This window comes from Heliangelus exortis, chromosome 3, assembly GCF_036169615.1.
Source record: "Heliangelus exortis chromosome 3, bHelExo1.hap1, whole genome shotgun sequence".
Taxonomy (NCBI): Eukaryota; Metazoa; Chordata; class Aves; order Apodiformes; family Trochilidae; genus Heliangelus; species Heliangelus exortis.
The window spans coordinates 34,253,150-34,280,633 of NC_092424.1; the positions used below are offsets into that span (position 1 = coordinate 34,253,150).

Genomic DNA, 27,484 nt, shown 5'->3' on the forward strand with positions numbered 1-27,484 from the left:
CTACCTAGACTTTAGCTACAGAATTTGTAAAAACAGTTGTCACATCTTACTCCTTCTGTCCAGTCAGTTGATGCCCTACTCAGACCTGACTGCAAATGCTCCCAAGACTGCTGAGAAATCTACTATTTGCTACCACTGTGCACCTGGTAAACAGGATTAGGCCTGAGGCTTCAGAGACAATTAGGTAGTACTTTGTAAATTGTCAGTCTGTTTTTACTTTGTTAGACAGGCAAGCTTTTTTTTGCACCATTCTGTTAAACCTGGTTTTCATATTCTTTATTTCACTAATATAAACCCAGTCTCCTTTGCTTCTAGGGTCTTGGAGCTACTCTTTGTAGAGATGTGGTTGGTACATCTGCATAAGCTTAACTTTGTTCTTTCATTCCCTTCTTATTTTTCAAAGCAGAAGACTGGACTTCCGTTTTTTTAGCTGAAGCAGTCACCATTATTCAGTTGTTAAGAACAAGTTTGGATAAATACACAAAGAAATAACTTAAGCCTTATTTGTTTTCATTTGACAAAAAATTGGCATCCGGTTGTTTGAAAGTCATAACTTCTAAACTGTTACTTTCTACTGATTTTCTTTAGACCGTTTTCATGTGGTTTGTGCAATGGGGTGGAAATAAGAGGTGCTGGACTTGTTTGTGAAGTTCTCTGTTTTTTGTCGTTTGTTTTCTGAAGGCCCTGTCTCGGGCATTTCTCAGTAATAAAATGACTCTTTTGTCTTGCAGGTTTTGCAATGGGGAAAGCAGGTGACAGGATGAATGCCTTACGGAAAGTATGTCAATGGAATTATTTGTTGCTTGATGAAAGGCACAAATAATTCATGCTCACAGTTTTTTATTTCTTTAAATAATCAGTATCTCTTGTATTCTGTGCAAAGGAGCAAGTCCATGTCTGTAATCTGATACAAACTGATATCAATCTTGATACAAAAAATTGTTTCCTTGCAATGAGGTTCTGTTAATGTGCACTTTGCTTTCTACTCCTTATTCAGTGGCCCATACCTATCCCCCCCTTGCTCAGTTGTTACCTATGCATCTATATGCTAATATAATTTGGTTATACAGCTACTGTGTAGGAATTTTTCTCTTACTCATACATAAATACCTTATTAAGGCTCCTTTAGAGTTCAAAAGGTTACTCATCCATCTACATTAATCAAGTTTGTGTTGTAATGCTCAACTTAACTACTAAAGTAGCAATTCTAAAATTCACAAAGGTTGATAAAGTTTTTACTATATCAAGAAATCTTTTTAGATATTTAGCCTCCTAGGAAAAAGCATTTCTTTAAAGAGACTTTTTTCATTTCCATAAAGTAAATTATTCAGATGTGGCAAACCTGTTTTCCTAAGTTTTGTAGCTTCCTGGTTTTTTCTATGTAGTTAACTGAACAATGGTAAATTTCACATACTTTACAGAAAAACTCAAGAAAAAATGTTTTCTGCTTTTATTCCCTAGGCAAAAAATAAAGCAATACGCTGCTTACATTATATAGAGCTGTATCAGAACCACACAAGTAAGTGTTGTGATTCTCTTAGACTCCTTTAACTTTCAAGAGGTACTGACTATACCAACAAGAACTGGTTGCAGCTGGTTACAAATTACAAAAATACGTTAACTAGAACCTCTGATCTCATGCACTGTGTAATTATTCATTCTGCATTATTTCTTTCTTCAGTGTCCTGTATAAAACCTTAGCCCCAGACTCTTTCAGCTATACAGTGGTAATGTTAGTACACACAGACTGTCAGTCCCTCAGTAAAATAAATCAGCATTACTTGGAATGAATATGTGGTTTACTCCTTACTTTCACTCAGGTTTGTATCAACAGTTGTAGGAAGTTCCATGAAGAAAAGTTAAGATTATATTATATGAAGTAGTGGTGGTGTCAAAATATCTAGTGTTTTATCTTCCTTCTAGTCTTCTGCCTTTGAAATCTTTAAAATTTTGATACTTAATCCACATTATTTCAGGCTTCTTAAAAGTGAGGAAGGGGGTAGCAAGATTAGATCTCTGCTGGCACAAGTTGAGCTAAGGAAGTCAGATACTGGCTTGGTATCTTTTCTTCACAGTGAACTCCTCTGTGCTATTCCCCTTTGTATGTCAGAGATTACTCCCTGTTGTCTCAGTCCATGTGTGCTGACAAGGCCCAGCATCTGGGGAAAATGTGGGCTGGAAAAGTCAGTCTGATGTTTCATGGTAGCTTGTTTTTAATTCAATTTACTAACATTCAAGTCCTCTCTGATGTCAGATGCAGTACCAGTGTACCAAATACTCAGTTATCTTTCAGAAAAATGTTGAAAGGGAGGACCTTCCAGGTTGTATGAATATTTAACCAAGTCATGGAATAAATATTCAGTATAATAAAACTTCAGGTTACAAATACAACAGTGCAGTTATCCTCATGAGCCTGTTCTTGGAGCATTATTAATGCACACTAACAAGTCGGAGATTTGACTAAAAGCTGGTGGTGTTTCCACCATGCTTTCCATTCTACTCAACCTCGAGATCCTCTCAGAGCCATCTTGACTGCAGTGCCAGAATCCACTATGCAGAGACTGAGCCACTGAATCAGATGTATGTAACACCCACCCACCAGAGGATATGAGTTTGGGGTTCCTTTTGGATCAGACAGAAGCAGGAAGACTGGAATGGTAAATACTCTGTATGGAAAATCCAAGAACACTGAAACCAATGGGGAAATCTTAGTTTACTAAGAGCTGAATTATCAGAAAAATCAGAATATAAGGGAAGTTGTATCACATGAGCTCATTTCAGAACTACATGAGGATCATAGAAAGCATGTAGACACTCATATTTTTCAAGTGAGGGACCATTTTGTATACAGTAGTAGCATAGTATTCAAAGATGTGTAAACATTCCTTATCCCAGAAATTCTTTAGATTAACCTTTCTCTTTAAAGAACTCTGAGAAAAGTAAAACGAATTTCCTGTACAGTTCTGAAAAAGCAAGATATTTCTTAAATGTGCTGACCTAAAGCTTTTCTGGAGGGAAGAATTCAGCTGTAATTCCTTTTGTAATTCCTTTTTTTTTTTTTTTTTTCTCCCCTCCAGTTTATCATGACATTGCAGTGAAATTTAAAGCCACATCCATCCGTATGAAGAAGCAAAACAAAGGTAAGGAAAGCTGCCTGGAAATTTTGAAGTTTTATTAATGGTATATACTGACTGGTATTTATTTGAAGTTAAATTTGAGCAGCATCTATTTACTTATAGACGGGTCATTTGGCACTAGTTTACCATGTTCTAAATGTTGAAGATGAAAAATTATTTTTCATTAAAACTACTGATTGTCGATGACAGTATTCTCTGGTATTGTAAATCAGGGTTTATCCCTCTTAGATTGGTGGGATTTCTATTCCTTGTTTTCTTTCATGCTTCCTAAGTGTAATTCCTTCTGCTCTCAATTACCTGGATGTGGAAAATCCTAATCTAATAGAAAGGCCTTTAGAAGAACCCTACAGGATTTTCTTCCTACCATATGACCCACACGTGCTTTCCAGAAACAATAGGCTCGTTCCATTATTTTTCAGTGTAGCAGAAGGTTGGCTTATTTCTAAGGCACTGCTGTTCAAAGTGTGACCCATTTTATGTTTTAGGGTCTTTCTGTTTTGAAGACCTTCATTGATGACATAGGGTAATTTTTGACCATGAATCTTTTGAGTTAGACCTTTATGTACAAAGGTTTGATTTGACTTGTTTAGCCTAACTTTGCTTTTGGGCTAAAAGTAGTTGTTGTTCTATAGAAAATAGATGTAGTTTGCTGCTGAGCATCCTTAACTGATCCCCTAATTTTAATATACAAATGTAAAAAAATTCATTTGCATGGCTATGTCTTTGTGACTCACTTCCATTTTATTATGGTAAGTTCTAAACTGCAAGAACATTTAATGATTAGCTTATAATAAGTCAGAAACTTGGGATCATTTTCCAGTCAGAACACTGTCATGTTCAGCTACTTAATTAATTTCTGCAATCTTTGAGTAAGCTGAAGCACTGACATTTTGGACATGCTCTTTGATTTTATGTATCTGCTGTTCTTTTTCTGCATTGCCACATTAGTGGCATGAGAGTATAATGATTAATGTTCAGTTTTACTACTGTATTTGTAGGCATTTATAATTGCTGTGAACCTTCAACACAATTTTTATTAGGTGACATTTTGATTCTAGAATGAGAAGTATTTCTAATCAGTGTGGCAGTAAAGGGATAGCATGGGCTTAGAAACATCTTTACAGGTTAACAGGTATGGAGTCACATTGTCATATCCTTTAGGTTTGTGCAGTTTTTTCTGCATTTAAGGAGCTCTCAAGGTGGTAAATTAGGTCATTTGGGCTATAATTTTTAAGACACCCACTTAAAAGACCCTTCAGTTTAGTTTTCAATGTGATGAAGCAAATACATGCATGGATCAGCAGTAGCAGAACTGAACTGCATGGTTAGCCACACATATACAATAATGCAATTACTGTTAAATGATAAAAGAAGGTTCATGTTAGATGTTATTTTCTTGTAGTGGAACACAAATAAAACAAACCTTTCCCACCTCATCTGGCATGTTCCATTCATGAACCTCAGAAGTGAGAGCAATCTGGGTAACCTTTTGATTAATATTACTTCACCAGACTGTTTATTTCCTTTTTTATATTAGATTTGAGAAACAAGCTGCTTCTTTATTACCTTCTCTTATTCCCAGGACAGGATCCATTTGTAGCTGACATATTACTGTTGCCCTGCACTGTGAGGCTTATCCATTCCACTTATGCAATAAAAATTGCTTTCAAAGAATGGTGGAGTTTGGGAGGGACCTCTGGGGATTGTCTTGTCCAACCTTCTGCTCCGGCAGGGTCTCACAGAGCAAACCACCCACAACCATACCCAGACAGCTTTTGAATATCTGCAAGGATGGAGACTCTCCTGCCTCTAAGGGCAACCTGTGCCAGTACTTGGTCACCCTCACTGTGAAAAAGTGTTTTCTGATGTTCAGATGATGCCTCCTGAGTTCAGTTTGTGCTCATTGTCTCTTGTCCTATCATTGGACCACACTGAAGAGGCTCCATCCTCTTTGCACCCTCCCTTCAGATATTCACATGTATTTATAAGATAGTCCCTGAAGCTTCTCTTCTCCTGGCTATACGGTCCCAGGTCTCAGAACCTTTCCAGATACGAGAAATCCCTTAATCATCTTAATAATCTTTTAATCATCTTCATGGCCCTTTGCTGGACTCCCTTCAGTATGTCCATGTCTCTCTTGTGCTGGGGAGCCCAGAACCCAGACACAGTACTCCATATGTGACCTCACCAGTGCTGAGCAGAGGGAAAGGATCACCTCCCTCAACCCCCACTGGCAACAGTCCTCCTAATCCAGCCCAGGATGCTACTGGCATTGTTTGCTGCAAGGACACATTGCTGGCTCATGGTCAGCTTGGTCCCCACCAGGACCCCCTTGGCCAAGCTGCTTACTTGCTTCCATGCAAATGCTGGAGGTGACCCCACTCAAGTCCTGGTTTGATGATTTTTGCTTTCCCTTTTGTTCACATATCCTCCCCCCTCCCCCCCCCCCCCAGACCCTTTGTTTGTCAAGCTTGTCTGTCAGCCCCTCAGAGGGCTGCTGCTGACTCTCTCCCTTCCCTAACATTCCTCGTTTAAAGCCATCCTCACCAGGTCAGCCATCTTATTGGCAAAGATACCTGAGCCCCACTTAGCAAGGTGGGTGCCTGACTTGATTCTCAGACAAGGTCCCATTGTCATAGAAACCAAAACTCTGTTGCCAGCACTGTCCCTGCAAACAGTTTTTACCTGCAATATCAGTCCACACACCCTTCCACTTCCTCAGCAGAGCTGAGAACACTGCCTGGGTCTCCACACCCCTAACACTGGTGCCCTCGTGAAAGAACAGCAGGGGCTTGTACAGGGACAGACAAGCTTCAGCAGTCATTCCACAACATTTGGCATCCAGGTCCCTGACAAGCAGCAAACTTCTCCTCTTTTCCAGGGAGTTGCCCACTGCTATCTTATCACTGCTCTCTCCCAGTGGTCTGGCATTGTTCAGGATCAGTAAGTCCAGGTGCTTTGCTTGAAAACACATCTGGTTCCTCCTCAGCCTTTGGGCAGTGAGCCTTTTTCATGGTGACAAGCCTTTAGGTGGAGCTGGAGCTCTCCTCTTGGTACCAGAAGTCATCAGCTTCCATTGTTCACCCTCACCAGAGGTTGCATTTGACATTTTATTGGGAGTTTCCCTGTGTCCACACAGCAGGTGGGTCTAGACCTGTAAAGCTGTTAACACCACTGAGCAACATTTAACACATATGAACACCATGTGGAAAAAGAATGTGGGTTCTGTTCTAGGCTTCCAGTGTGCTGCAGCAGGATAATTCTGTTGATCTCTGGGGAAGTTTTTTTGTGGTCCATTATAATCCCCAGGTTCTTTTCTGTTGCTGTTTAGTCAGTCTCCTCTATTTTGTATTTGTGCTTTTGTTTTCTCAGCAAAGCAATCTGTATCTGTCTTTTTTTTTTTGTTTCAAACTGTGTCTCCAGTTTGTCAGACTTAGACTGATTTCTTCTGACCTCCAGTATGCTTGCTGCCTTTCCCAACATGGTATCCTCAACCCATTTTTTTCATTCCATCCAAGTTGTTCAATGAAGATCCTTGCAGGTAGTAAAGCCACAGCAGGATTATAGCTGGAAAATGCTCATGGCCTGACAGGAGACTGCTGTAATGGGGATACATACTATAATGATTATTTTTTCCTGGTTCTTATTTTCCTAGGGTTTTTTGTGAGAGTATCATGCTGAACCAGTTCTGTCTTCTTAGCACCTTAGCCTGGCAGCTTGTTGCTGCTTTTCAGTCACACAACACGTTCACATATACGCAAGTATCCTCCAAAAACCATGAAACACTTTTTCACTTAATCCATATTTTCAGTGTTCTATGACTGATGGAACTACATTGTGCATTTCCTGAAACAGCTTTGATATTGCCTAAGAAAAATATGTGCTTATGTCCAGCATGCTCTGGACTGCGGGCATCATTGGCCTGAGTAAGAAAGGTAGTGATAGATGAGTATGTAAAATTTTGTAGATAAATGGATGTGTGTGTGGGAGAGAAACTTCATTATGTGCTCATGACCTGGGAAGAAGATGTAACATTATGCAAAAATGAGTTTTTAGGGATGGTACAGATAAAACACTTAGATCTTATCTTGGTCCCCAACAGGCTTTTGTGTTAGACTCAAAGGGAATGATTCATACCAGCAGCAGGAGCTGGCTGTAATTTTAGAATAATTGAAGGACTTGTGGACATACTGCAGCACAAGATTTAACTTGGGGCAGGCTCTGTACTTCAAGTCTGCCCCTATTCCAGATCACTCCTGTTTCTAGCACGTGGCAGGTGAATGGAACCCACCAGGGATATGCTTGTCCATGCTGCAGAATGTGCTGCCTTCTGGAGTGTGGGCAGCTCTTAATCTTCACCTCTGGCTTGATCTTATGATTAAAGTAGCCATGAGGCTACTCTGCTAGCCACAGTGATACATCTTTAAGTAGTGTAAATTAGCTCCCAGCTCCCAGTGTGAATTAATAAAGGGAAGTGCAAAACAGTTTGTCATGTCAAATACACTTATGTGGCTGTGAAGCCCAGCATTGATACCAAGTGGTTGTAATTAATAGCTATAAGAAATTACAATTTTTCATAGTTTTCACATTAAACCATGGCATATGTAGGCTGTCTTCACCCAAGTGTAGAAGATTCCTTCTGTTTGCTTATGGCATTACAGCTGTATAGTTATGTGTGCTGCAGCACCTCACTTTGCATAATTACAGCTGGCAGTTTATTCCCAGCTACTGTGCCTAAGAGTCAGGCAGCCATCTGCACTAAGGATCACAACAAAGCCTGATGTTTTATTAGAAAAGGTCAAGTCGCTGTTAGACTTTAAGTGCTCCTTTCTTGAGTTTATTCCTAATCCCTGCAAAGTGGAGAAATTGTTTCATGTAAATGACCCTGTTCTCTTAGTTACGCTTCCCTGAATTAAAGCAGTCATACAGTAAGCAGTGTGAGTGCCACAGGCAGGTTAAAAATGTCTGAGCACAGCTTTGTCTCTACAGATGGAGTTTGCAATTGGAATCCCTTCTTTTTGTGTTTGGAATAAACTTTGTTCAGTGATCGATGGAGTAGTTTGCTGGCCTCTGAGTTTCACATATTCACAATCTGCAGAAACCATAGTGAGATGATGAGATGAGATGAGATGAGATGAGAAGAGAAGAAGTGATATGGGAGAAAAGCAACAATAAAATTGCCAGAATATAAGTGCTTTAAGTCACTGAAAATGAAACTTCACAGCAGCCATTTAGAGCTTACTCACATGTAATTGTGTCTGACACTTGACTTTGTCTTGCAGCACAGAAAGCAATATTTTCTCCAATGGCAGCACAAGTGGCTTTGGATGGTTATAGTTTCTTTTTCCAGTTATAGGTTAACAGGGACACATTGTCATAATAAAACATGAAGCACTGGCATAGATTTATTTTTTTTTCCCTCATTTACTCAGCAGCAATAGTGTCCCGCAGAGTGGACTAATCAATGACCTGGCTTTTCAGCTGTTAAGTAAGATGCATTAGAACTATCACAAACCAATTTTTAAAGATGAATAGAGGTAGGCCACATGAAACATATCTCACTGGGGAGCAAGCGAGCAAAATTAGACTCCTGGCACATCTAAGAAATCACTTGCAATTAATGCTAATGTACTATAATTGTGCATTCAAGCTAATGGAACACTCTGTGGTGGAGATGGATGCAGATGAAATGCAAACCTCAGTTGCGTTTGTGGATTTTGAAATACCTTTCTCTTCCCTACTCACCTACAAATTCCAAGTTGTTACAGTAACAAGCTTTCTTAATTTGGCCTCTGGTTTCCACAGGCACACACAAACTTTTTTTGATCATCTTACTGCTTTGAACAGTAGGTTGGAATCAGATGAGTGTCACAACACTCATTTGTTCTTTAAGATTTATTTTTCTAAAAGTAGAGAGTGTTTTGCTGTCTTTCCAGTGTAGAGGTGTCTGTTACCTGCTTTATTTCCATTGTGTCCTTCATGTTGTGCCACAACAAAGTGTGATTCACTCCAGTTGCTGGGCCAGGAGAAAAGAAGTGGTGTCTCTGCATAGTGCCTGGATAATCTGTGCTCTCTCATGGTTTTGGTAGTGCATAGCACTCTGCCAGCTTTTCTAACCTGAGGAGGACAAGCATAACTTTTTGATGTCTGGTGGCAGATGGCTGTAACATTTTGCACAGACTGTGAAACTGATTAATTGCTCTTGGTGAGTCAGGAGGCCAGTAACAGGTTCACATTCTGGAGGTCAAATAGGAAGTGTGAATTTGGCGTGAGTGCAGGAAGCCTTCCTCAATTTGCAGGCAGCTTCAGTCCCACTTTTGCTGCTCAAAGCTTTGCTTGCCAAGAGCTGCATCAAATAAAAATGTGGTTTCATTTGGCTAGCCAAAGGCCTGTGAGCAGCAGGACACACCCGTGCCAGGGGACACTCACCCTGTTTCCCCAGGAGCTCTGTGTTTAAAGCAGACTTTTCTGTTGGAGCATTATTGCCCACAGACTTGAACTTCCCTTTTCTTTCCCTCCACAATGTCCCTGCCTGCTCTCTGCCTGAGAGAAGTCCTGAGCACAACCTCAAGCTGTAGGAAGGCTCTGTAGGTCTCTCTCACCCAGCAGCAGTCTCCCTGGAAATGGGAGACACTGGCATTGCTTCTACTGCAGGGTCCTTCTGGAAGGAAGGAAGCCCAATTGACAAGAGTGCTTGAGCATACCTCTTGTTTTGAGCAGTAACTTCACCACAGGGGAGAAGTTTAAATCCTTCCATCGTGTGTGTGAAGCAGGACTTTATATTCAGATTGACCATCATTAGGAGCTGCTGATGCTCTCATTCAGCATTTGTCACCTGAAGTGGCAAAGGGCACAGGTTTGAAGCTATGTGGGTGTTGTTTTTTAAGAAGAGACAGCCTTGGTCAGGATCCATTTACATTTAGATCCTCTCCCCTTGTAATGGCTTCTTTTTAGTACTCACTTAAGAGTACTAAAAAAAAGCCATTACAAGGGGAGAGGATCTTGCCTTACTTCTCTGCTAGTAGTACTTGTAGCTTGAGGAAGTGTTAGAATTTTATTTTTCTGCTGCGTTGAGAGGGAGAAAGAAATTGCCTTTCATTTGGTGAGTGTTCCCACTCATGGTGGAATACATTTGTGGAAGATTCTTGCAAAGCTGCCAATGGTACCTCAAAGGAATAGTGCCCAAGCCTGTGGTATTAAACAGTTATTCATGTTGCAATTTTATATGGTTTTACCTTTTGAGTTTAAAAGTTGTGAGATTTTTTGTTTGTTTTGGAATATGCTAACTAGCTTGTATGCAGTATAAAAAAATCCCCAATCTTGATGTTAGCATGGCTACAAAGACTGGGAAGAATGGTATTTCCAGAATGGCTTTGCATTTTTTAAAATACAAGGCGTTCTAACATGCTTGGTAACAAAAATAACTAAGTCTTAGTTGTCTCTTTTTCCTTAGCTAAGTTGCATACATACAAATAATCATACAATGCTAATTTATATTTTTTTCTCTCCAGGGTATGGTCTTCGTTGCCACCGAGCTATCATCACCATCTGCAAACTAATTGGCATTAAAGATATGTATGCCAAGGTTACTGGATCCAAAAACTTGATTAACATTACCAGAGCTCTCTTTAAAGGATTGACACAACAGGTAGATTACACTCTCAGTGGTCCCATTCATCGAGGGATAGAGTGAACTGATATTGTAGTACTTTGTGGTCAAACAATTTATATTCAAAGTCTAAAATGAAATGATTTTCCAAAGAGAAAACAAAATCAGCATGTGAGAAATTCCTCAGCAAATATATGAAGCTGTCCAGTCAGAAAGAGCTGTATGTAATGCTGCCTGTTCCACAGCCAAGTGCCTCTCGTGGACATCTGAATTTCTGGGCTTTCATTTGAAGTAATTTTTGTGACATTTGAATCATGGGCAGAGAAAGTTGTGGCCCTGCTTTGATTGCTGCTGCTTGTTTGTTTGCATTCTAAATTTCTAAGTCTCATCTGACTTCTTTGAACACCAGCTTTAGGATGAGTTAGGCCTTTGAAAATTCCTGGTTATCTCATTTAGTCATGGAGTCCTGGTTGTTGCCAGGATTTAGCATTAGTGTACGTTCCCAGTATAGCCCTGCAAACCTAAAGTTACCAGAAATGTCACCCTGTCCTAGCCAAATTTTTCAGTTCAGGCTTTGGAGGGGCGTATGATGCTCTTCACTTAATGAGACAGTTCCAGATGCTTTTCAGTATCCAAGGTTAATCAGACCTGAAGGCTGTCAGAGATTTTCAATGCATAGTCTTTGAGAGGTCTTCCACAGGATGAACAGAAGAGCAGAAGGGCCTGCTTTGAGACACGTGCATTTCATATCTTTTCTTGACTGCCCCGAATGAGAAAAATTGCCTGTTCCCAATAGGCATTTATTCTGTAAATTCTGATTATGAGCAAAGCAACTTACATGTGAGGAAGACATTGTTGAAAATAATGTTAGATTTATATTATTATATTGCCTTTCAGGGCAGTAATAAGCACTTTACTGTTGTCAAAAGAAAATTACATCCATGTAAAGACCTAAAAATGTTACCATATGGTACTAATGTGCAAAAATATGTCCTTGTTAGCAGGATATGCCTTTTCTGGCCAGGTCCTTTCCAGAAACAAGTCCTCTAGGATGACATTGTAATGCCAGTGTATCTGTAGTCTGGTTACCTGAATTCCTGCTGCTTATGCAGTTTCCTCATTTGAAACCCATGGGGATGAGCCTGATGAGTCATTTAACTTACGCACTGTTTAAGCTGTTTATTAGTAAATTTTTTTTTTTTTTTATACTGCCCCATTTGCCATGTAGAGTTTGACCTGAAGTAAATCAACATTGTGCATCATGGCTTTGATTGTCTTTTCTCTTTTCTGCTCCCAGGAGACTCACCAGCAATTAGCAAACCAGAAGGGTCTCTACGTAGTGGAGTTCCGGGAGGAGCAGGGCCCTCTGCCCATCGTGGTGGCACTGCCTGAGGGGAGTGTCCGTGAGGATCCTGAGCCTGAAGATGAGGTTCCAGACATAAAGCTGGAGTGGAGCGAGGTGAAACAAGCTCAGGGAATGAAGAAATCTCCCTGGGCAAATGTCAGACGGACAATATGGTAAATAAAAGCTTCCATCCCTCGGTCTCTTCTGCTTGGAGATGCAACTGGGAAAGGACAGCTCAAGTGGACTGCTTGTCTAGGCTTACATTTCAGTGGAGGGCACCAAAAGCTCTCTCATGCCATTTGTATTGCTGCTCCCATTGCTTCCATTCTGTAACACTGTGTCTTTTCCCACAATCCTTCTGACCACTGTTCAACAGGGGATGTTCAGATGGAAACAGCCAGTGAACATGACTTTGACTTCAAGCATACATTCACTTGAATCCTGAAGACAATGTTTGGTTAAGAGATCCCATGTTTCTTTCACAAGCTTTTGGGAACCTACTGGAAAGATAAGATTGTGAAAGCAATAAAGAATCCTTAGAAAGAGGTTCAGTGTGGGTTTGTGGGAGTCTTTTTTGCAAAATATCTGTGTCTGGGAGATCTTGAAGCAAGTGGCAGTAGTGGAAGTTAATGTGTGCACTCTTCCATCTCCTCCTTGAGGTCACTCGTTATGGTAGGGGAAGTGTGAAACCAGAAAGTAGAAGTTGTCTCCTGGCTGGGAGGAGGGAGGCAAGGTGACAGTGGACAGCAGCTGAACTTGTGCAGACACTATTCATGTGAGTTGAGGCAGAATTCCCCAAATGAGGCAAAGCCCAAATAGCTGAGGATAGCCACCCTGCAGTCTCTTCTGGGATACTGGGGTGTTCTGACTGGCATTGGAAGTCCAGTCCAAAGCCTGCAGTCCAGCCTTTCTTATGGTGCTCTCCTCTGCATGCATGAGCTTCACATTCTGCCAGTTTGGTACTAAGCACAGTAGAGTCTTGGACCCTACAAAGAACTCAGCAAGTGCTGCACCTGTCTGAGGATTAAAGGAAAAAGAGAAAGCTCGTGATACACAGCAGTTTTAATGTTGAAGAAATCCAGGAGCCATATTTTGCATTGATTTCTAAATGCAGGTTTCTAACGATAGCAGTTGTGTATATTCAAACAGGCAGTGTGAATTTAATTGAGTTTTATCTCTGGTCATGAAAATTCTTATTCACCTGGGTTGGGACAATCCAAAGCACAATTACAGGCTGGGTGGAGAATGGATTGAGAACAGCTCTGAGAGGGAGTAGGCAGTCTTGGTTGATGAGAAGCTCAGCATGAGCCAGCAGTGTGCATTTGCAGCCCAGAAAGAACCATATCCTGGACTGCATCAAGAGGAGAGTGGCCAGCAGGTCAAAAGGGGGGATTTTTCCTCCCCTTACTCTGCTCTCATAAGACTCCACCTGGAGTAGTGTGTCCAGTTCTGGAGTCCCCAGCAGAAAGAAGCTGTTGGAGATAGTCCCAAGGAGGGTCATGAAGATCATCAGAGGGCTGGAGCTCCTCTCCTGCTAAGACAGGCTGAGAGAGTTGGAGTTCTCTTGGAAAAGTGAAGGCTCTGGGGAGACCTTCTAGCAGCCTTCCATTTCCTGAAGGGGCTACAGGAAAGGTGGGGAGGGATATTTTACAATGGTGTGTGGTGATAAGATGAGAGATAAGGGTTTTAAACTGGAAGAGGGTAGATTTAGGGCAGACATTAGGAAAAACTTCTTTGTCTGAGGGTGGTGAGACACTGTCACAGGTTGCCCAGGGAGGTTGTGGATGCCCCATCTCTGAAAGTGTTCAGAAAGGCCAGGTTAGATGGGGCTCTGAGCAACCTGGTCTAGGGAGAGGTGTTGCTGCCCATGGCAGGAGGACTGGAACTAGATGATCTGTAAGGTCCCTTTCCACCCAAACCATTCTGTGATTCTCTGATTCTATGAATCAATGCTTAAATCTGTTAGCAGAAGGGAGACCAAGGAGCAGGTGGGGGCCATGGTCTGAGGGGAAAGATCAGAGATAGGAAATGGACCATAGCTGGGACAGGAGAGAGGGAGGCAGACCAAGCCAGCCATGAATCAGACCCTGCCACAGACCTATGTGGAGTTTTGAGCCCTCCATAGAAATTTTATTTCTTGTTTTCATAAGTTCTTGTTAATATAGATGCTTGTACAAATGTTTTAGCCAGCAGTTTGCTCATCAGTCACAGGAAAAGTTGGACACAGGAACTCCTGCATTTTCCATGGAGTTGGCCATAATTTTCTTTGCTTTCAGATAAAGCAAATTCTTCTGCAGTTCAGGAGAAGATGAAAGTGCTTCTAACTCATTGCATCACTGGAGGCAAGGTATCCAATATATAAATATTTGGGGAACAGCTCACAGTTAAGCTATTTATATAGAGCAAGAGTAACCAAGATTACGATCTGGACATAGTTAATGAATGATATGTCCATAATGTTGTTTTTATTAGAGCTGAGGTTTTTCCTGCCTTCCAGTGGACACTTTAAGTGAAGTCTAATAGCCTTCTCTCTGGAGTAGATGCCTGCAGCCCTCCTTGTTTTCCTGGGGGACCCAGAGGAGAGCAGAGACAGTCACTCCAGTTCCACTGACACGTGGAAATCTGGTTGCTGCAGGTATGCAATAAGCTCACTGTTTTTAACAAACTGGGAGGACTTGGAAGTGGTCTGATGGGCTCCTGCATTTGCAGTGGAATCCCAGGGATGGGAAGGATGAATGAAATGGTGTGAGGAGGATGATGTTGGAGATGAAATGCCAGTCTGGAGGGGGTTCTGGAAATATCTGAGCAAATGCAGAGCCAGGGATGGATCAGCCCCATATGCAGGGCCAACTGTGTGAAAGCAGCACTGAGATCAGCTGTCTCACACTCTGGGGAGCCATGCTGAGGCACAACTAACCCCATCTCACAAATATCTCCAGGAGAGAAGGCTCAAGCCTGCAGTGCACATCATGCCTGATGTTTCCACTGAGGTGGCAGCAAATTCTCAGGGCAATGCTATCCTCAGGTCTCTATGTGTGGATGAGACCTGGTGCAGGTATGGTAAATGGTCTGTAGGTCCCAGGAGATTCTCTGAGTTCTGGGAAGCTTCCTTCCCTTCAGAAGCACTGACGTGTGCCATTTTCCAGGCAGCTTCATTGAGCTGCCCAGCTTCCAGGGCATGTTGGTCTTCATGGCTGTATTGAGATGATGGGACAGCTGGGCATGATGGGCAATGGAGATCTCAGGCTGCTGCTCATTTTCTTTTTCTCTTTTTTTTCCTCCTTCTTTCCACCATGCAGGTAACATCAGGCAGGTGGCTGCAGCCCACCAGCTGCAATTCTGCAGCCTGGTCCAATAAACCCCAGCTCACTGTGTCACTGTCCCATGCTGCCTGCCAAACGGGGACACTCATTCACTTCCAAGCTCTTTGGCTGCGTGGGATTGGAGTTGGGGGCCACACTAGGAGGGCACCAAAGTTGCAGCAGCCCTGCTTTGTATCAAGTTTGGATGTTCCTGACCCTGTGGTGGCCTTTCTTTCAGGCAAGCCCAAGCAGGCTTGGCCCAGGTTACACTGGGGCCACGGAGCCTTCCTCTCAATGTCACATCCATAGCCTTGTCTCAGGCTGCTCCCCAGCTGCTGGGGGGCTGATGAACACTCCCACAGGAGCAGCACGGGGTGGGTATCCCAGCAAACCAGGTGGGGCTGGAGGGAAAGGGACGAGTAGGTGGAGCACAGCAGCCTGGTGTAAACTGGGGTGTGGTAGGGAAGGGAGAAGCAAAGGGCAAAGGAAGGCCAGAACTTGGGAGGAGAGATGGAAGCCCCGCCAAGACACAGGCTGCAAATGTGATGATGGCCACGAGATGTGGATGTGGGTATGAGGGGAGATAGAAGGCTGCTGGCCACACTTGGGTGCAGAAGGTAGTCAGAGTCCAGGGCATGACCGCAAATGTCTTCTTTTGTAACCAGACCCAAACAAGAAGGCATCTTTGTGTTTTAATGCTAAACTCAGGGGCGTTAATAGAAGCAGGGCAAACCTGGGCACCAGCTGCCACACAGGTGTCATGATGACATGATGCTGAAACCAGTTCCAACAGGTGTGTATTAAACCTTCAGAACCAAGTGCCATTGTCCCAAGTGGCTGTGAGTTCCCTCCCTGCTTTGAAAAGGGTTTTCTTTTTTCTGCTCCTGTTGCAATCCACTTGCTTTTGTCACACCAACACAAGCAAAACAGGCCAGGCTGGTTTCCAGCAAGGAAAAAACAAGAAAAAAAACCTCACAACTATTTTACTCACATTGCCATTAAAAGCTTCCACCCAAACCCATGATCACAGCTCAAAAGTCCCTCCTGGAGCTGAAGCAATAGAGGTGCCTCTAAGCTTTTACTTCCCTTCCATTGTCTAGACTTTGTTTCTATCCAGAAACTTCAGACCGAAAACAGAAGCGGTTTTTTGCCCCACAAGCTGAAAGGGCTAATTTGGTGCTGTTCATTAAGCACCTCCAGCATGTGAAAACTCCCTTTCCTGGGTCTAAACCCCATTTAAATTGTCTCACGGTCGTGGTTTAACCCCAGGCAGCAACTCAGCACCACCGTGCAGCTGCTCACCCACTCCCCACACACACACACACAGCAAGATGGGGGAGAGAGTTGCAATGGCAAAGTGAGAAAATCCATGGGCTGAGATAAAAAACAGTTTAATAGGTAAAGCAAAAGCCATACACAGAAGCAAAGCAAAACAAGGAAGTCATTCACTGCTTCCTATCAGAAGGCAGGTGGTCAGCCATCTCCAGGAAAAAGCTGGGCTCCAGCACCCAAAATGGTTACTTGGGAAGACAAATGCCACAGCTCTGAACACCCCCTCCTCCTCATTCTTCCCACCTACCAGGTTTTATTGCTGAGCATTACATCAAATGATCTGGAATATCCCTTTGGTCAGTCAGGGTTAGCTGTCCCAGGCGTGTTCCCTCCCAGCTTCTTGTGCACCCCTGTCTGCTTGCTGTTGGGGTGGCATCAGAAAAAGAAAAGCAGAAAAGTCCTTGACTGTGTAAGCACTGCTCAGAAGTCAATGAAAACATTTCTGTGTTTTCAGCTCTGTTTTCAACATAAACCCAAAACATAATTCCATGCCAGCTACCATGAAGAAAATTTCACAGCCAGACCCAGCACACTGGAGTAATTTGAGCATTTAGCTGATCATCACTGAGGTGAACCCAAGTTGGTTTAGTCCCTGACCCCAGCTGCTGAGCCCTACAAGCTCTCCTTGCCTGAAAAGCCCTCTCATTCATGCCCAAGCCTGTGCCTTCTCCTTTGGCATTGTCCTGTCCCTGCACAGTGCTTCTGAGGCTGTAGAGGGCTGTGTCCCTGAGTGCACTGAGGAGAAAACAGCAGAAATTACTCTTGTCTATTTGCAAAATCCCAGCAAACCCCTCTTTATTAGTGGCATAGTGCTGGGGTGTGTGAGAGCAGCCACGTACCAAAGATGAGTTGATTGCCTCTGCTTATTCAAGATATTATTCTAATCATCCACACAATTCTCTTGCTGTGCACCTTCTAAACTCTATACTGTCAGGGGATTAAAACCAGCAGTAATTCCTGGCACTATGGCTGTGCCTCATAATTCAGCAATACCCTTCAGGGATTGCAATAGCTCAAATCACCCCCAAGGAAAGTTAAATATTGTCCCAGTTTCTCATCACGAGTCAGAGATAGCAGTTCTAGAAACTGCATTAAAAAATGTTCTTTTGGCACAGCAGGTTTAGGGAGGGAAACAGCCTTACTTGGACAGGCAGCAATTAAAATGACCCTATTCCATGCTCATGCAGGTTATTCAGGCTTCCCCTGCTAGCAATAACCCTGGGGGCATGAAGGTGTGGCTCAGGGAGATTTTAGCACTTTGAACTCAACTGTTCTTTTTAAAGCTGGATGTTTTTTTATTTGGGCACCAATTACCAGCATCAAACCGTACCAAACCCATAAGAGACTAAAAGGAAACAGATCATGGCAAGATATAGCTTTCCCTGGCAGGCTCTTTTTCTTCATTGCCATGGTCCCCCATGATAAGCTGTTTATTTATAATACATATGTTACAAAACAAAACCCAAACCCAGCCCAGAAACTGCAGTCATTGAACAACTTTCATGTTCATGGGGTGACCATAAGACACTTGGTGAGGGGAAGCTCTTAGGATGATTTCCATCGCAGGAGAGAGAACACCTTATGGATCACGTACACCAGGGTAGCTAAGAATGCAAATACCTACAATGGAAAAACACATCAGCCAGTTAACTTTTTATTATATGGTATGAGTTCCTGCACTGAGCAAACACCTCCTGATGCATGGTATTTCTGTTAACCCTTGAACATTTGGAGATATTAATGCGCAATAGGACTGCGAATAGTTCCCCTCCCCCTTTCCTGGATGGTTGGTGCAATTAATTAATGACTTGGCCTTGAAGCCACTCTACAGTCACCTTCCCCTCTTTGCCCCTGCTTCTCCTGCTCACCACAGCAGCGACGTTCTCCTTGTAGGTGTCTGCAAGCAGAGGGTTGTCAGATACCAAGCCTATGGCATAGGTGAAATAGGCTTCCAACACGGCAGCGCTGAGGTAAAACAGAGACGCTATTACCTGGCAGGTGGCATCCTAAGAAACAAAGAGTCACAGAGTCATTTCCAAGGGGCAGCCACTGTGAAGTGGGGGTAGGGGGGGAATAAAGGAACCCACTCAAGTAAAGTGAAACCCAGAAAGGTTCCAGAAAGGAACCCCGGCCTGCATTGTGGAGTGCAGTAGCAGCCAAGGAGACATCTGTCTTCCAGGGAGGGGAGAGGCTCTGAGGCTCATCACATCCACTTACCAAGGTGACCCAGGATCTGCTGCCGCCGTGTGCCCCGCAGAGGTAGAGGCAGAGGAGGGTGGTGGACATGACAAAGCAGAACACGGAGACAAACATCACCCAGCCTTGCAGTATGGGTGCCGGGACCTTGGAGGATGCCACCAGGATCCAGACAAGGCCCCCAAAGATCTGTAAGTGAAAGTGGAAGAGAAGGTGAGCACGAGATAAATAGGCTTGTCCAGGGCCCAGCAAAAAATCATGCACAATTCTGACACTAGCACTGCACATGGCAATAACCCGGGGATGCCTCTGACTTCTTCCCAGCCTCCATTTTACACTGGGGATTAGCTGGGAGCATCTCTCTCTGATCTTAATCCAAACAAAGCCCCATTGTAGCCCTGCCTCCTGGTGTCACTGCCATTCATGTCCTCCCCACATCAGTGTGCTCAGGAAGCTGGTTCTGACATTTTTGAAGCCTGGTTTCGATGAGCAGGGAGGCTTATTTCAGAAGGGCATGTCTGTTTTACAGTGTGGCAGATCCCTGAAAGGAGTGGCATCAGACTCAGTGTGCTTGCACAAACAGTACAGACACGTGGCCTCATGAAGGCCACGGACACGGCCTTAATGAAATGCAAATGTCAGCCTGAAAGGAGAGAGAACAGGTTGAAGAGAGGTAATACAGCCAGTTTTACTCTCTGAGGTAGAGGAAATAAAGTAGAGGCTCCCTGATCCTCCTGGGAAGAGGGGGTTGTATTGCTGGTCCAGCTATTTGGGTTGTCATTTGTTGGCTTCACCAGAGCTGTGCAAGATACCAGCTGCTGGTCTGGTAGGAAGTGGGATCCCATTCTTTTTCAGCCAGCCTTGGGAGTTTGCTATGGGCTTTCTGAGAGGGTGTGGAACATAAGCAGAGCTATATCTAGGCTCCATCCCTCATCCACTGGCAGATTCCTACGCAAGAGAATGAGAGCACAATGTCCAATGCTGCCAACTGTCCAAGCGCTGCCTTTGCAATAAAATGCACACAACTTTCCCCTGTTACAAAGCAGCCCACTTGTTTTTTGAACCTGTGCAAAGTTTGGTTCCTCATCCTACGATGAGGAACGCCTTAGCTGAACCCACAGAGCCAGGGCAGCTGTGGGGACCTATCCCTTGTCACCCGCTGGTCTTGGTTTTGAATTAAATCTCAAGAGATCCTCACTGACTCTCAGATCATTCTGACTGCCAGCATATCCTAGGCCAGCCTTTGTTAGCTCCTAAGTGCCAGCTCATAAAAATCATGGCATTTCCATTTCCTTGGAGGCGTTTTGCAAGGGGAGAAAAATACTCAGAAAAATGTCAGATCATTTGTGTCACCCCATGGGTATAGAAAAGTTCACCAGTTACATTACGCAAACCAATACATTAAATCAGTGATGTGCTTGAGACCCTCAAGACCTTGAGAAAGTGCTGGTTTTGGTGCCTGTGTGACAACCAAAGACATTCGAACACAATCCAGTCCCTGTAATTGCTCATGTGGTGACACCATGAGCAGGCTGCAGCTAAAAATCCTGAAGAAACCTTATAGTTACTCCACTGAAATCCAATGCAATCAGGGTGAGATACGAGGCTGGGGAAAGAAGTGTCACCCCTCGTTTGTTACCACTCCCCATCTCTCTTATATCCAGGATGTGATTTCTCATTCAGACAAGTATGTTTGGCATGGCTTGATGACTGACTTTAGTTTTATGGTGCTGCCATGCAGCAGACTCATAAAAACAATGACAAGGTCAAGAGGCTTTCAGTAACAACTCACAGCAGGTTGGGGACAGCAGTCTGACCAAAACTTCTCTTTTAAATAGCCTTTAACTAAGGAAACATTTCTGTCTTCAGCTTTTTTCAGCTATTTCACATAGGCCTGACTACCCATATATGCAGAAGGCTCTTCAAATAAAATAGGTTGCAAGAATTAAACCCAGCCTCACAGAATAAAAATGGTAGTTCTTAATCAGCACATCCAGACGTAGCAATCATCAGAGCTGCAGGTGGGAACTTCTGGCATTTTTGCAATTGTCTTAGCTTTTTTTTTTTTTTGGAGTTAACATATTAACCCACTGCAGGCAACCCCAGATTCTACTAAAGATTAAGAAACTCTTTATCCTTCTGAATGCCATGATTCAAAGCAACTGCCTCCTTTGTACACAGCAGAGATAATACAACTGCACAACCTAGGGTCATGAACCTCCAGAGGTGGAGAAATCCAGTTATGCAACATTCCTCCTTCCCGGTGTGGTTCCTGAGCCTTTAGGATGCACATTTCCAGATCTTACCCAAATCAAAGGATAGGGTGCTTATTTTTGTCTCATTAAGCAAGCTGCCTTGCCAAATTCCCTGGAGACAGGAATCACAAACAGAAAGATGAAGGCATGGATGAAGCCAAAAGCATGACCAGCATCAGGACTAACACAAGGCAGTGGGACGGGTGGCTTGCAAGTATCTACACAGCCAGAACCTCCACAGGCACTTAGCATCCTCCTTCATGTAGCTCCAGGAAACCTGAACCATGCTCTCAGGGCCTGGGCACAGAGACCAGGTCGCCAGAACATACTTGGAGAAGCTGAAGGAAAGCCTTTCTCTACACATGGGTAATGCCTGCTTTAACCCAGTTCCTCTTTGCTTGACTGCTATCACTAGGAGAATGATGTAAAAAATGCTCTAAAACCCAGGAGTGTAGACTGAGTTGGGTAACAGGGATGGATTTGGTTCCAGGTTGCAAAGTTGAAGTTTTTTTGTACAAAATAATCTGAACACCATCCTACAACACTCAGCTAGACTCCTCAGTGCTGGATGAAAGTGCTCAGGCTTTGGAAAAAGCCTCTCAAATTGTTGTGAGAGGATTAGGTTTCAATGGGTGGGAGAAGAGAACACAGGAAAAAGGTTCTAATAGAAATTTTCCATCTTACAGTCAGTGCTCCCAGCAACTGCTTATAAACACCTGTGCCAAGTCCATTAAGATTATGACCTTCTCCTACTTAATGAAATTACAATATGGGAAGAAGTTACAAGGTGTTTGTTCACCCTTTGCTCACCCACTGTTACCCCCACAGCCAGGTCCAGAACCCTGTATCTCCAGCTCAGGAACACTGCAGCTGAGAACTACAGTTTTGGCAGCCTGGTTTCTTTGCTGCTGCAATTACCTCCCAACCCCTTCCCCCTGCTTTAAACAAACAGTTTATCCTCTGCCTGTACCACCTGCTAAAATCACCTTCCACTTAATAAACTGTCTCAATTTGGCAACCTCACTTAAACCCACGAGCAAACCCTTCAACACTTGTTAGGTGGAAAATTACAAAGAGCATTTGGAGGCACCACAGAAATACCCCACAGGCTAAAGTAGAGCTTCAGAGCTTCCAGCTCTGGGCTTGTATTTTCTTTGAGAGCAAAGCAGGCATCAGGGGCTGTGCCCAGACCCTTGTGGCTGAGGGACGAGGCACAGCTCCTGAACCAAATGCTTTGGGTCGGGTCTCTTCCCTCAGACACCTACAGCATAGCACAAACTGTGCCGGGTGCCCCACAAACAGCACCTGCCCTCCCCAGGGAAAAGCCAGCACTCACAAATTCTGGAATGAAGAGCACATCTGGGAAAGTTGTCAGGACAGCCAGGCCGCTGGGCAAAGAAGCAGTGGAAGTTGTCGAGGACATCGTGGGTCTCTCTCACGGTGACTGTCACCTGCTGGAGGTAGCTGCCAAATGCAGACTCCTTCCCTCCCTCTCTCTCTCTTCCTCCTTCCCTCCCCTTCTTCCTGCTCTTCTTTCATCCCTCCCTCCTTCCTGCTGGCAGATGAAGACAGCTGTGAGTGGCATAGGAGGGGCCAAAGCCTGTAAGCAGGGGTCACTTGGTGGGTGATGGGAGCCACCCAAGAGGTTTCCAAAGTGCCCCGGGGCACTTTGAGCAGAGCGGTGTCTGCAGGACCTGAGCACAGAGGGCAAGTCCCTGGGTGTGGGTGGGTGGCACTGGTTGACGTCTCAGAGCAGTATTGAGGATCCATACCCATCCAGCCAGGCAGCTTCTCAGACTTTCTGTTTGCACAGTAAGTCAGCTTGCCCCTCAGCCACATGAGCTGGCCACAGCTGCAAGCACAAGGGCAGCTGGCAACCAAGGCAAGCCAGGACAAGACAGGTATGGGCAAACAGCAGGGCTGAGAAATGTCTCATGGATGGAGATGGATTCCAAGACAAGGCCAGTTGAATTGCTGGGTGAACCACTTCCATCATGTCAGAAGATTGGATACACAAGGTAACACACATAAAATAAAATAAAATAAAATAAAATAAAATAAAATAAAATAAAATAAGAGAAAGAGAGAAAGAACGAAAAAGAGAGAAAGAAAGAGAGAAAGAAAGAGAGAGAAAGAGAAGGGAGGGAAGAAAGGAAGGAAGGAAAGGAAGGGAAGGAAGGGAGGAAGAAAGGAAGGAAAGATTCCCAAGCCATTTGACTTCCTTTTTATTTTTTTACTTCCCCCTTTTTTTAGTTTTGGGTTTTTTTTTTTTCAATCTGGAGTCTATGCCCCAAAAAGGGCAGGCTGCTTTGCCCACCCTTTTCATCCAGCTTACCATAACACACCTCTTTTTACTGCTCAGCCCCCTTCTAGAAGAGATGCACTCTGTCTTTGCACTTGTCAAAAGGCAAGCCATATGTCTTGCTTGCCTTTTCACAGCTACAGACTGTGAAATTATTGCCCTATTCTGTCAGCACAGAAATTATACATCTCTTTTATTTATCACTTTGGATCCTTACAAATCTTTGTGCTCTCCCTTCTGGCCTCCCTGTGAACTCCAAAGAATTTATGCATTTACTGCACCTTTCTCCAAGACAGAGCCAAAGCAGTCTCTACATTGGGACTGAACTCCTAAGGACAAGGATTTCTGGCTAGATGCTGGCTGGTAAAAGCTGGTGAAGCTGTACGTGTGAGGAGGCAGAGTTCTAGTAGTTTCTGCTCCTGAGATTAAGTACTTTTCAGCAATCCCTTCAAATTAGGCTTAAGAACAAAGCTCTGTTTTACCCATCAGTCTCACCTGTAGATTACAAACCTGCTTACTAACAGTGGAAACTAGAAGGCCACAATCCTGAAGAAGTAATGGAGAAAATGTTAATCTATTCCTTAAAAAGGTCTTTGGTTTGTTTTGGTAAGGAATGCAAAACACCTTCTTGAATGAGAAGCCCAGGGGAGCCTAAGAGAAGCAAAATCCACTGTGTGTGAAATGTGTGGCATGTTCTTTCAGGTGACCTGAGGGCCAAAATACCTTCCACTTGAGGCATTTCATAAAAATTCACCTCTGTTCCTACATCAAGTTATTCTGTCCAATGGCTTACTGCATTCCTGAAGGGAATTCCTTGGTTCCTCCTCTCTGTCAAGGTGAATTAATTCGGTAGGATGGAGGGATTCCCCTTTCTGCTTGGCAAATACAACGTCATCTCTGGTGTTTGTGCATTCAGGGAAAACAAGTGAGGACCATTTGTTCCCTGTGGAGAGCCAGTTGCAAGGCTTGAAGCTGTTGTGGACCCTCATGGAGCAACTTGGCTCCTGAGGCATCCCGAGATAGCTCTCCTGGGTAAACGTGCTTTTTGTTTTGGGTTGATGCAGTGCAGTTTCTGGTAGCAGGGAAGGGGCCCTCAAGGGGCGGCTCATCTCAGTGTCTTCTGAACGGTTCTCCTTCCAAAACGCCCCCCAGCCCTGCCTCAAGCCATCAGGGCTTCTGTGGTAAACATGTGGTTAAAGATGTGGGCTTCTGTGCTTAACATGTCCAAGAAGGAGAAATGCTCAGTGATGAAGAGCAGAGGAGAGGGAGAGGTGCAAGAAAGCAACACTAGAGGGGAGAGAACACCATCTGAAAAGAAATCAACACCAGAGGAAAACAATGCTGGAGTGAAGAGACTTAGGTGGGTGAGGAAGGAGAAGGTTGCCCTGAACAGAGATTCTTCCCTACATCCCATGGTGAGACAGCAGCCCCTTCCCTGCTACCCATGGAGGATCACGGTGGAGCAGTTTGTTGTCGATCTGACACCCACGAAGGACCCCACAGGAGCAGCTGTGGACCTGCAGCCCATGGAAGATCACGGAGCAGATGGTGTGGACCTGTGGCCGTGCAGGGGACTGTTCCCCAAGCAGTCCCTGGCTCTGAGGGCCACCCGCCCTGGAGCAGTTTGTTCCTGAGGAATTGTGCCTGGCAGGAGGGACTCACCTTGGAGGGGTTTGCAAGGGACCCCGGGTTGGCAGAGGGGAAGACTGAAAGGAATCCTTCTCCCCGAGGAGGAAGGAGCGGCAGACAACAACCTGTGATGTCCAGGCTGTAAACCCTAATCCCTCGCCCCTCAGCTGCAAGAGAGGAGGAGGAGGAGGTAAAGATACCAGAGCCAAGTACGTTGGGCTCGGGAGGAAGGGAGGGGTAGGGAAAAAGTATTTAAGCTCTTTTTTGTTTTCTCTTTGACACATTTTGATTAATGAGAAATAAAATGTATTTTTTCCCCAACTTGAGTCTGTTTTGCCCATGACTGGAAACGGTGACCCACAGGGTTCTAGGTGGATTTCCTCCTCACCATCCCGTGATGGGGGGAGCGAGCGGCCGCCTGGGCCTTTGATGATCCTGATGGGTCCCTTCCAACTTGTCAGATTCTATGATTTTGCCCACCCTTCCTCCCCCACCTTCCTCTTGTGGTTCCACAAGCAGCTTTCAAGCTGCCATGTTAAGAGTTAATGCCTTGTACAGCATTTGGTGGCTGTCATGGACAGTCAGTAAAAAGTGGATGGGGAGAAAGCAAAAGCAGCACTGGTCTCACCCCTGTGCCCTTGGTGGGGTAGAGCAGAGGCTCAAACCATGACAGCCTCTGCAGAACATGATGCTCACTGCTCCAAGCACAGCACTGCCCATAGTTCTATTTAAATGGACATGTTTTAATGAATTCCATTTCTAATGAATTCCATTCCTGAAGTTTTATAAGTCTGTAAATACTGATACCTGTATGTGGATTTCTATAAAATATTTATAAAGCTTTTTCTGTTTATCCTGGAATGAGGATGTTTCTGTATCAGATACCCCCCCAAGGGTCTGACAAGCTCATTGAGCTCCTGAATGTGCTCAGCGATGTGGCTCCTGTTTTACTTGCCCACATCTGGCCTCAGATGGCTTCACCTAGCCTCTAAACTCTGCCTTCATTCCTGCTACTTGTCTGCAATGGCTTTAGTGTGCCCCAGGCTTGCCATGCTTCAGCTCTGTTGGAGTGATGGAAGGTAAGGGCTGGTGTCTTCGGAAACTGCCATGAGCAGTTTTGTGCTCTGCAAACACTTCTGTAGAGCCCTCAACATGAGCAGTGCCTGGGGATGCTCAGCTACAGCCTCTGCCCAGGGGAGTCTTGGTACTCAGAGCTGCAGTGTGCTGGACCACTGATGCATTAAATGCAGTGCCCACTCTACCCCACCAAGGGCAGAGGGGTGAGACCAGTGCTGCTTTTGCTTTCTCCCCATCCACTTTTTACTAACTGTCCATGACAGCCACCAAATGCTGTACAAGGCATTAACTCTTAACATGGCAGCTTGAAAGCTGCTTGTGGAACCACAAGAGGAAGGTGGGGGAGAGAGGGTGGGCAAAATCATAGAATCTGACGAGTTAGAAGGGACCCATCAGGATCATCAAGTCCAATTCCTGCCCCTGTGTAAGGCACTTCCAGAATCACACCATGTGCCTGAGAGCATCATCCAAATGCTTCTTGAACTCAGACAGGCTTGGTGCTGTGACCACTTCCATGGGGAGCCTGTGTTCCACTGTTTAACCACCAAAAAAATCCTAAGGTTATAAAAATAGCCAGCAATAAAATCTGGAAATAAATGCAGCGTGTATTCTGGTGTCTAGAGATCTACCCAGGTAGTTCCTAGCATGGCCAAACTCAAACCTCCCACTGCTCCTTGGTGTGGCAAGGTTCTTCTGCAATGCTGGGATTACTGCCATTTGGAAGCAGTTGGCAGGCAGATGGTTATGGATGGATGGATGGATCCCAAGACCAGTGGGAATCCTGTAAAAGCCATTCCAAACTGGATAGAACGTGGTAAGAACAGTTCAAAAGTAAGTTTTCTCTGGTGGCTTTCCCTGTAGGTCATAATATACCCACCCCACTGATGGCAGCATAATATGCCCACCACTCATCAGTGAATGGTGGAATTAAGATCCTAAAGACATTAAGAACAACAAAAACAGTTTCTTTTATCTGTACCAGAGAATGAAGGCAACCATGAAGTGGCACAACTGAAGCATAAGATAAGATTTTTGTTCCTTATTTTTTTTTTACCAGCATGTTATTTTCATAGCAAGAAACAAGCACACCAAAGGTTGGAATTTTTTTAAACCTCTGAGATTAAAGCTTCAGTAATTTTTCTTGTTAACAAAGACCTGAGATCATCAGGGAGCCTTGTTAAAACTAGAAGACCTGTTCATCAGCATTGTAGGTGCTGTCACTAGTAAGAATATGAATTGCCTTTGTTAATCTGAGTATAAAAAAACCAAAACAAAACGTAAAAGAGAACATCCTGACTAC

General features: G+C 44.1%; 2 protein-coding genes across 2 annotated transcripts in view; one reads left to right on the forward strand and one right to left on the reverse strand.

Annotated features, from left to right (window-relative positions):
• MRPS5 (mitochondrial ribosomal protein S5) overlaps positions 1-12,636 on the forward strand; it is a 47,013-nt gene extending 34,377 nt beyond the window's left edge. The window contains exons 7-11 of the mRNA XM_071740064.1: positions 732-778; positions 1,462-1,519; positions 3,078-3,140; positions 10,649-10,785; positions 12,044-12,636. Coding sequence (XP_071596165.1) covers positions 732-778; positions 1,462-1,519; positions 3,078-3,140; positions 10,649-10,785; positions 12,044-12,268 — 530 coding nt within the window. The 3' untranslated portion in view covers positions 12,269-12,636. The remainder of the gene's footprint in view (positions 1-731; positions 779-1,461; positions 1,520-3,077; positions 3,141-10,648; positions 10,786-12,043) is intronic.
• A 5,360-nt stretch (positions 12,637-17,996) lies between these two features.
• On the reverse strand, positions 17,997-22,723 carry MAL (mal, T cell differentiation protein). The gene is made up of 4 exons (XM_071740065.1): positions 22,513-22,723; positions 18,943-19,110; positions 18,594-18,731; positions 17,997-18,345 (listed from the first exon to the last, which is right to left on the reverse strand). Exons 1-4 carry the CDS (start codon positions 22,597-22,599, stop codon positions 18,271-18,273), a joined length of 468 nt encoding a protein of 155 aa, XP_071596166.1. The 5' UTR covers positions 22,600-22,723; the 3' UTR covers positions 17,997-18,270.
• Positions 22,724-27,484: the final 4,761 nt, after the last annotated feature.

Coding starts and splice junctions, on each gene's coding strand:
- MAL (XM_071740065.1), bottom strand. CDS start 22,599: ATGTCCTCGACAACTTCCACTGCTTCTTTGCCCAGCGGCCTGGCTGTC. Junction 19,111..22,512: donor TGCTCTTCATTCCAGAATTT/GTGAGTGCTGGC, acceptor TTTCACTTACAG/ATCTTTGGGGGCCTTGTCTG. Junction 18,732..18,942: donor GCAGATCCTGGGTCACCTTG/GTAAGTGGATGT, acceptor TTTGTTTCTTAG/GATGCCACCTGCCAGGTAAT.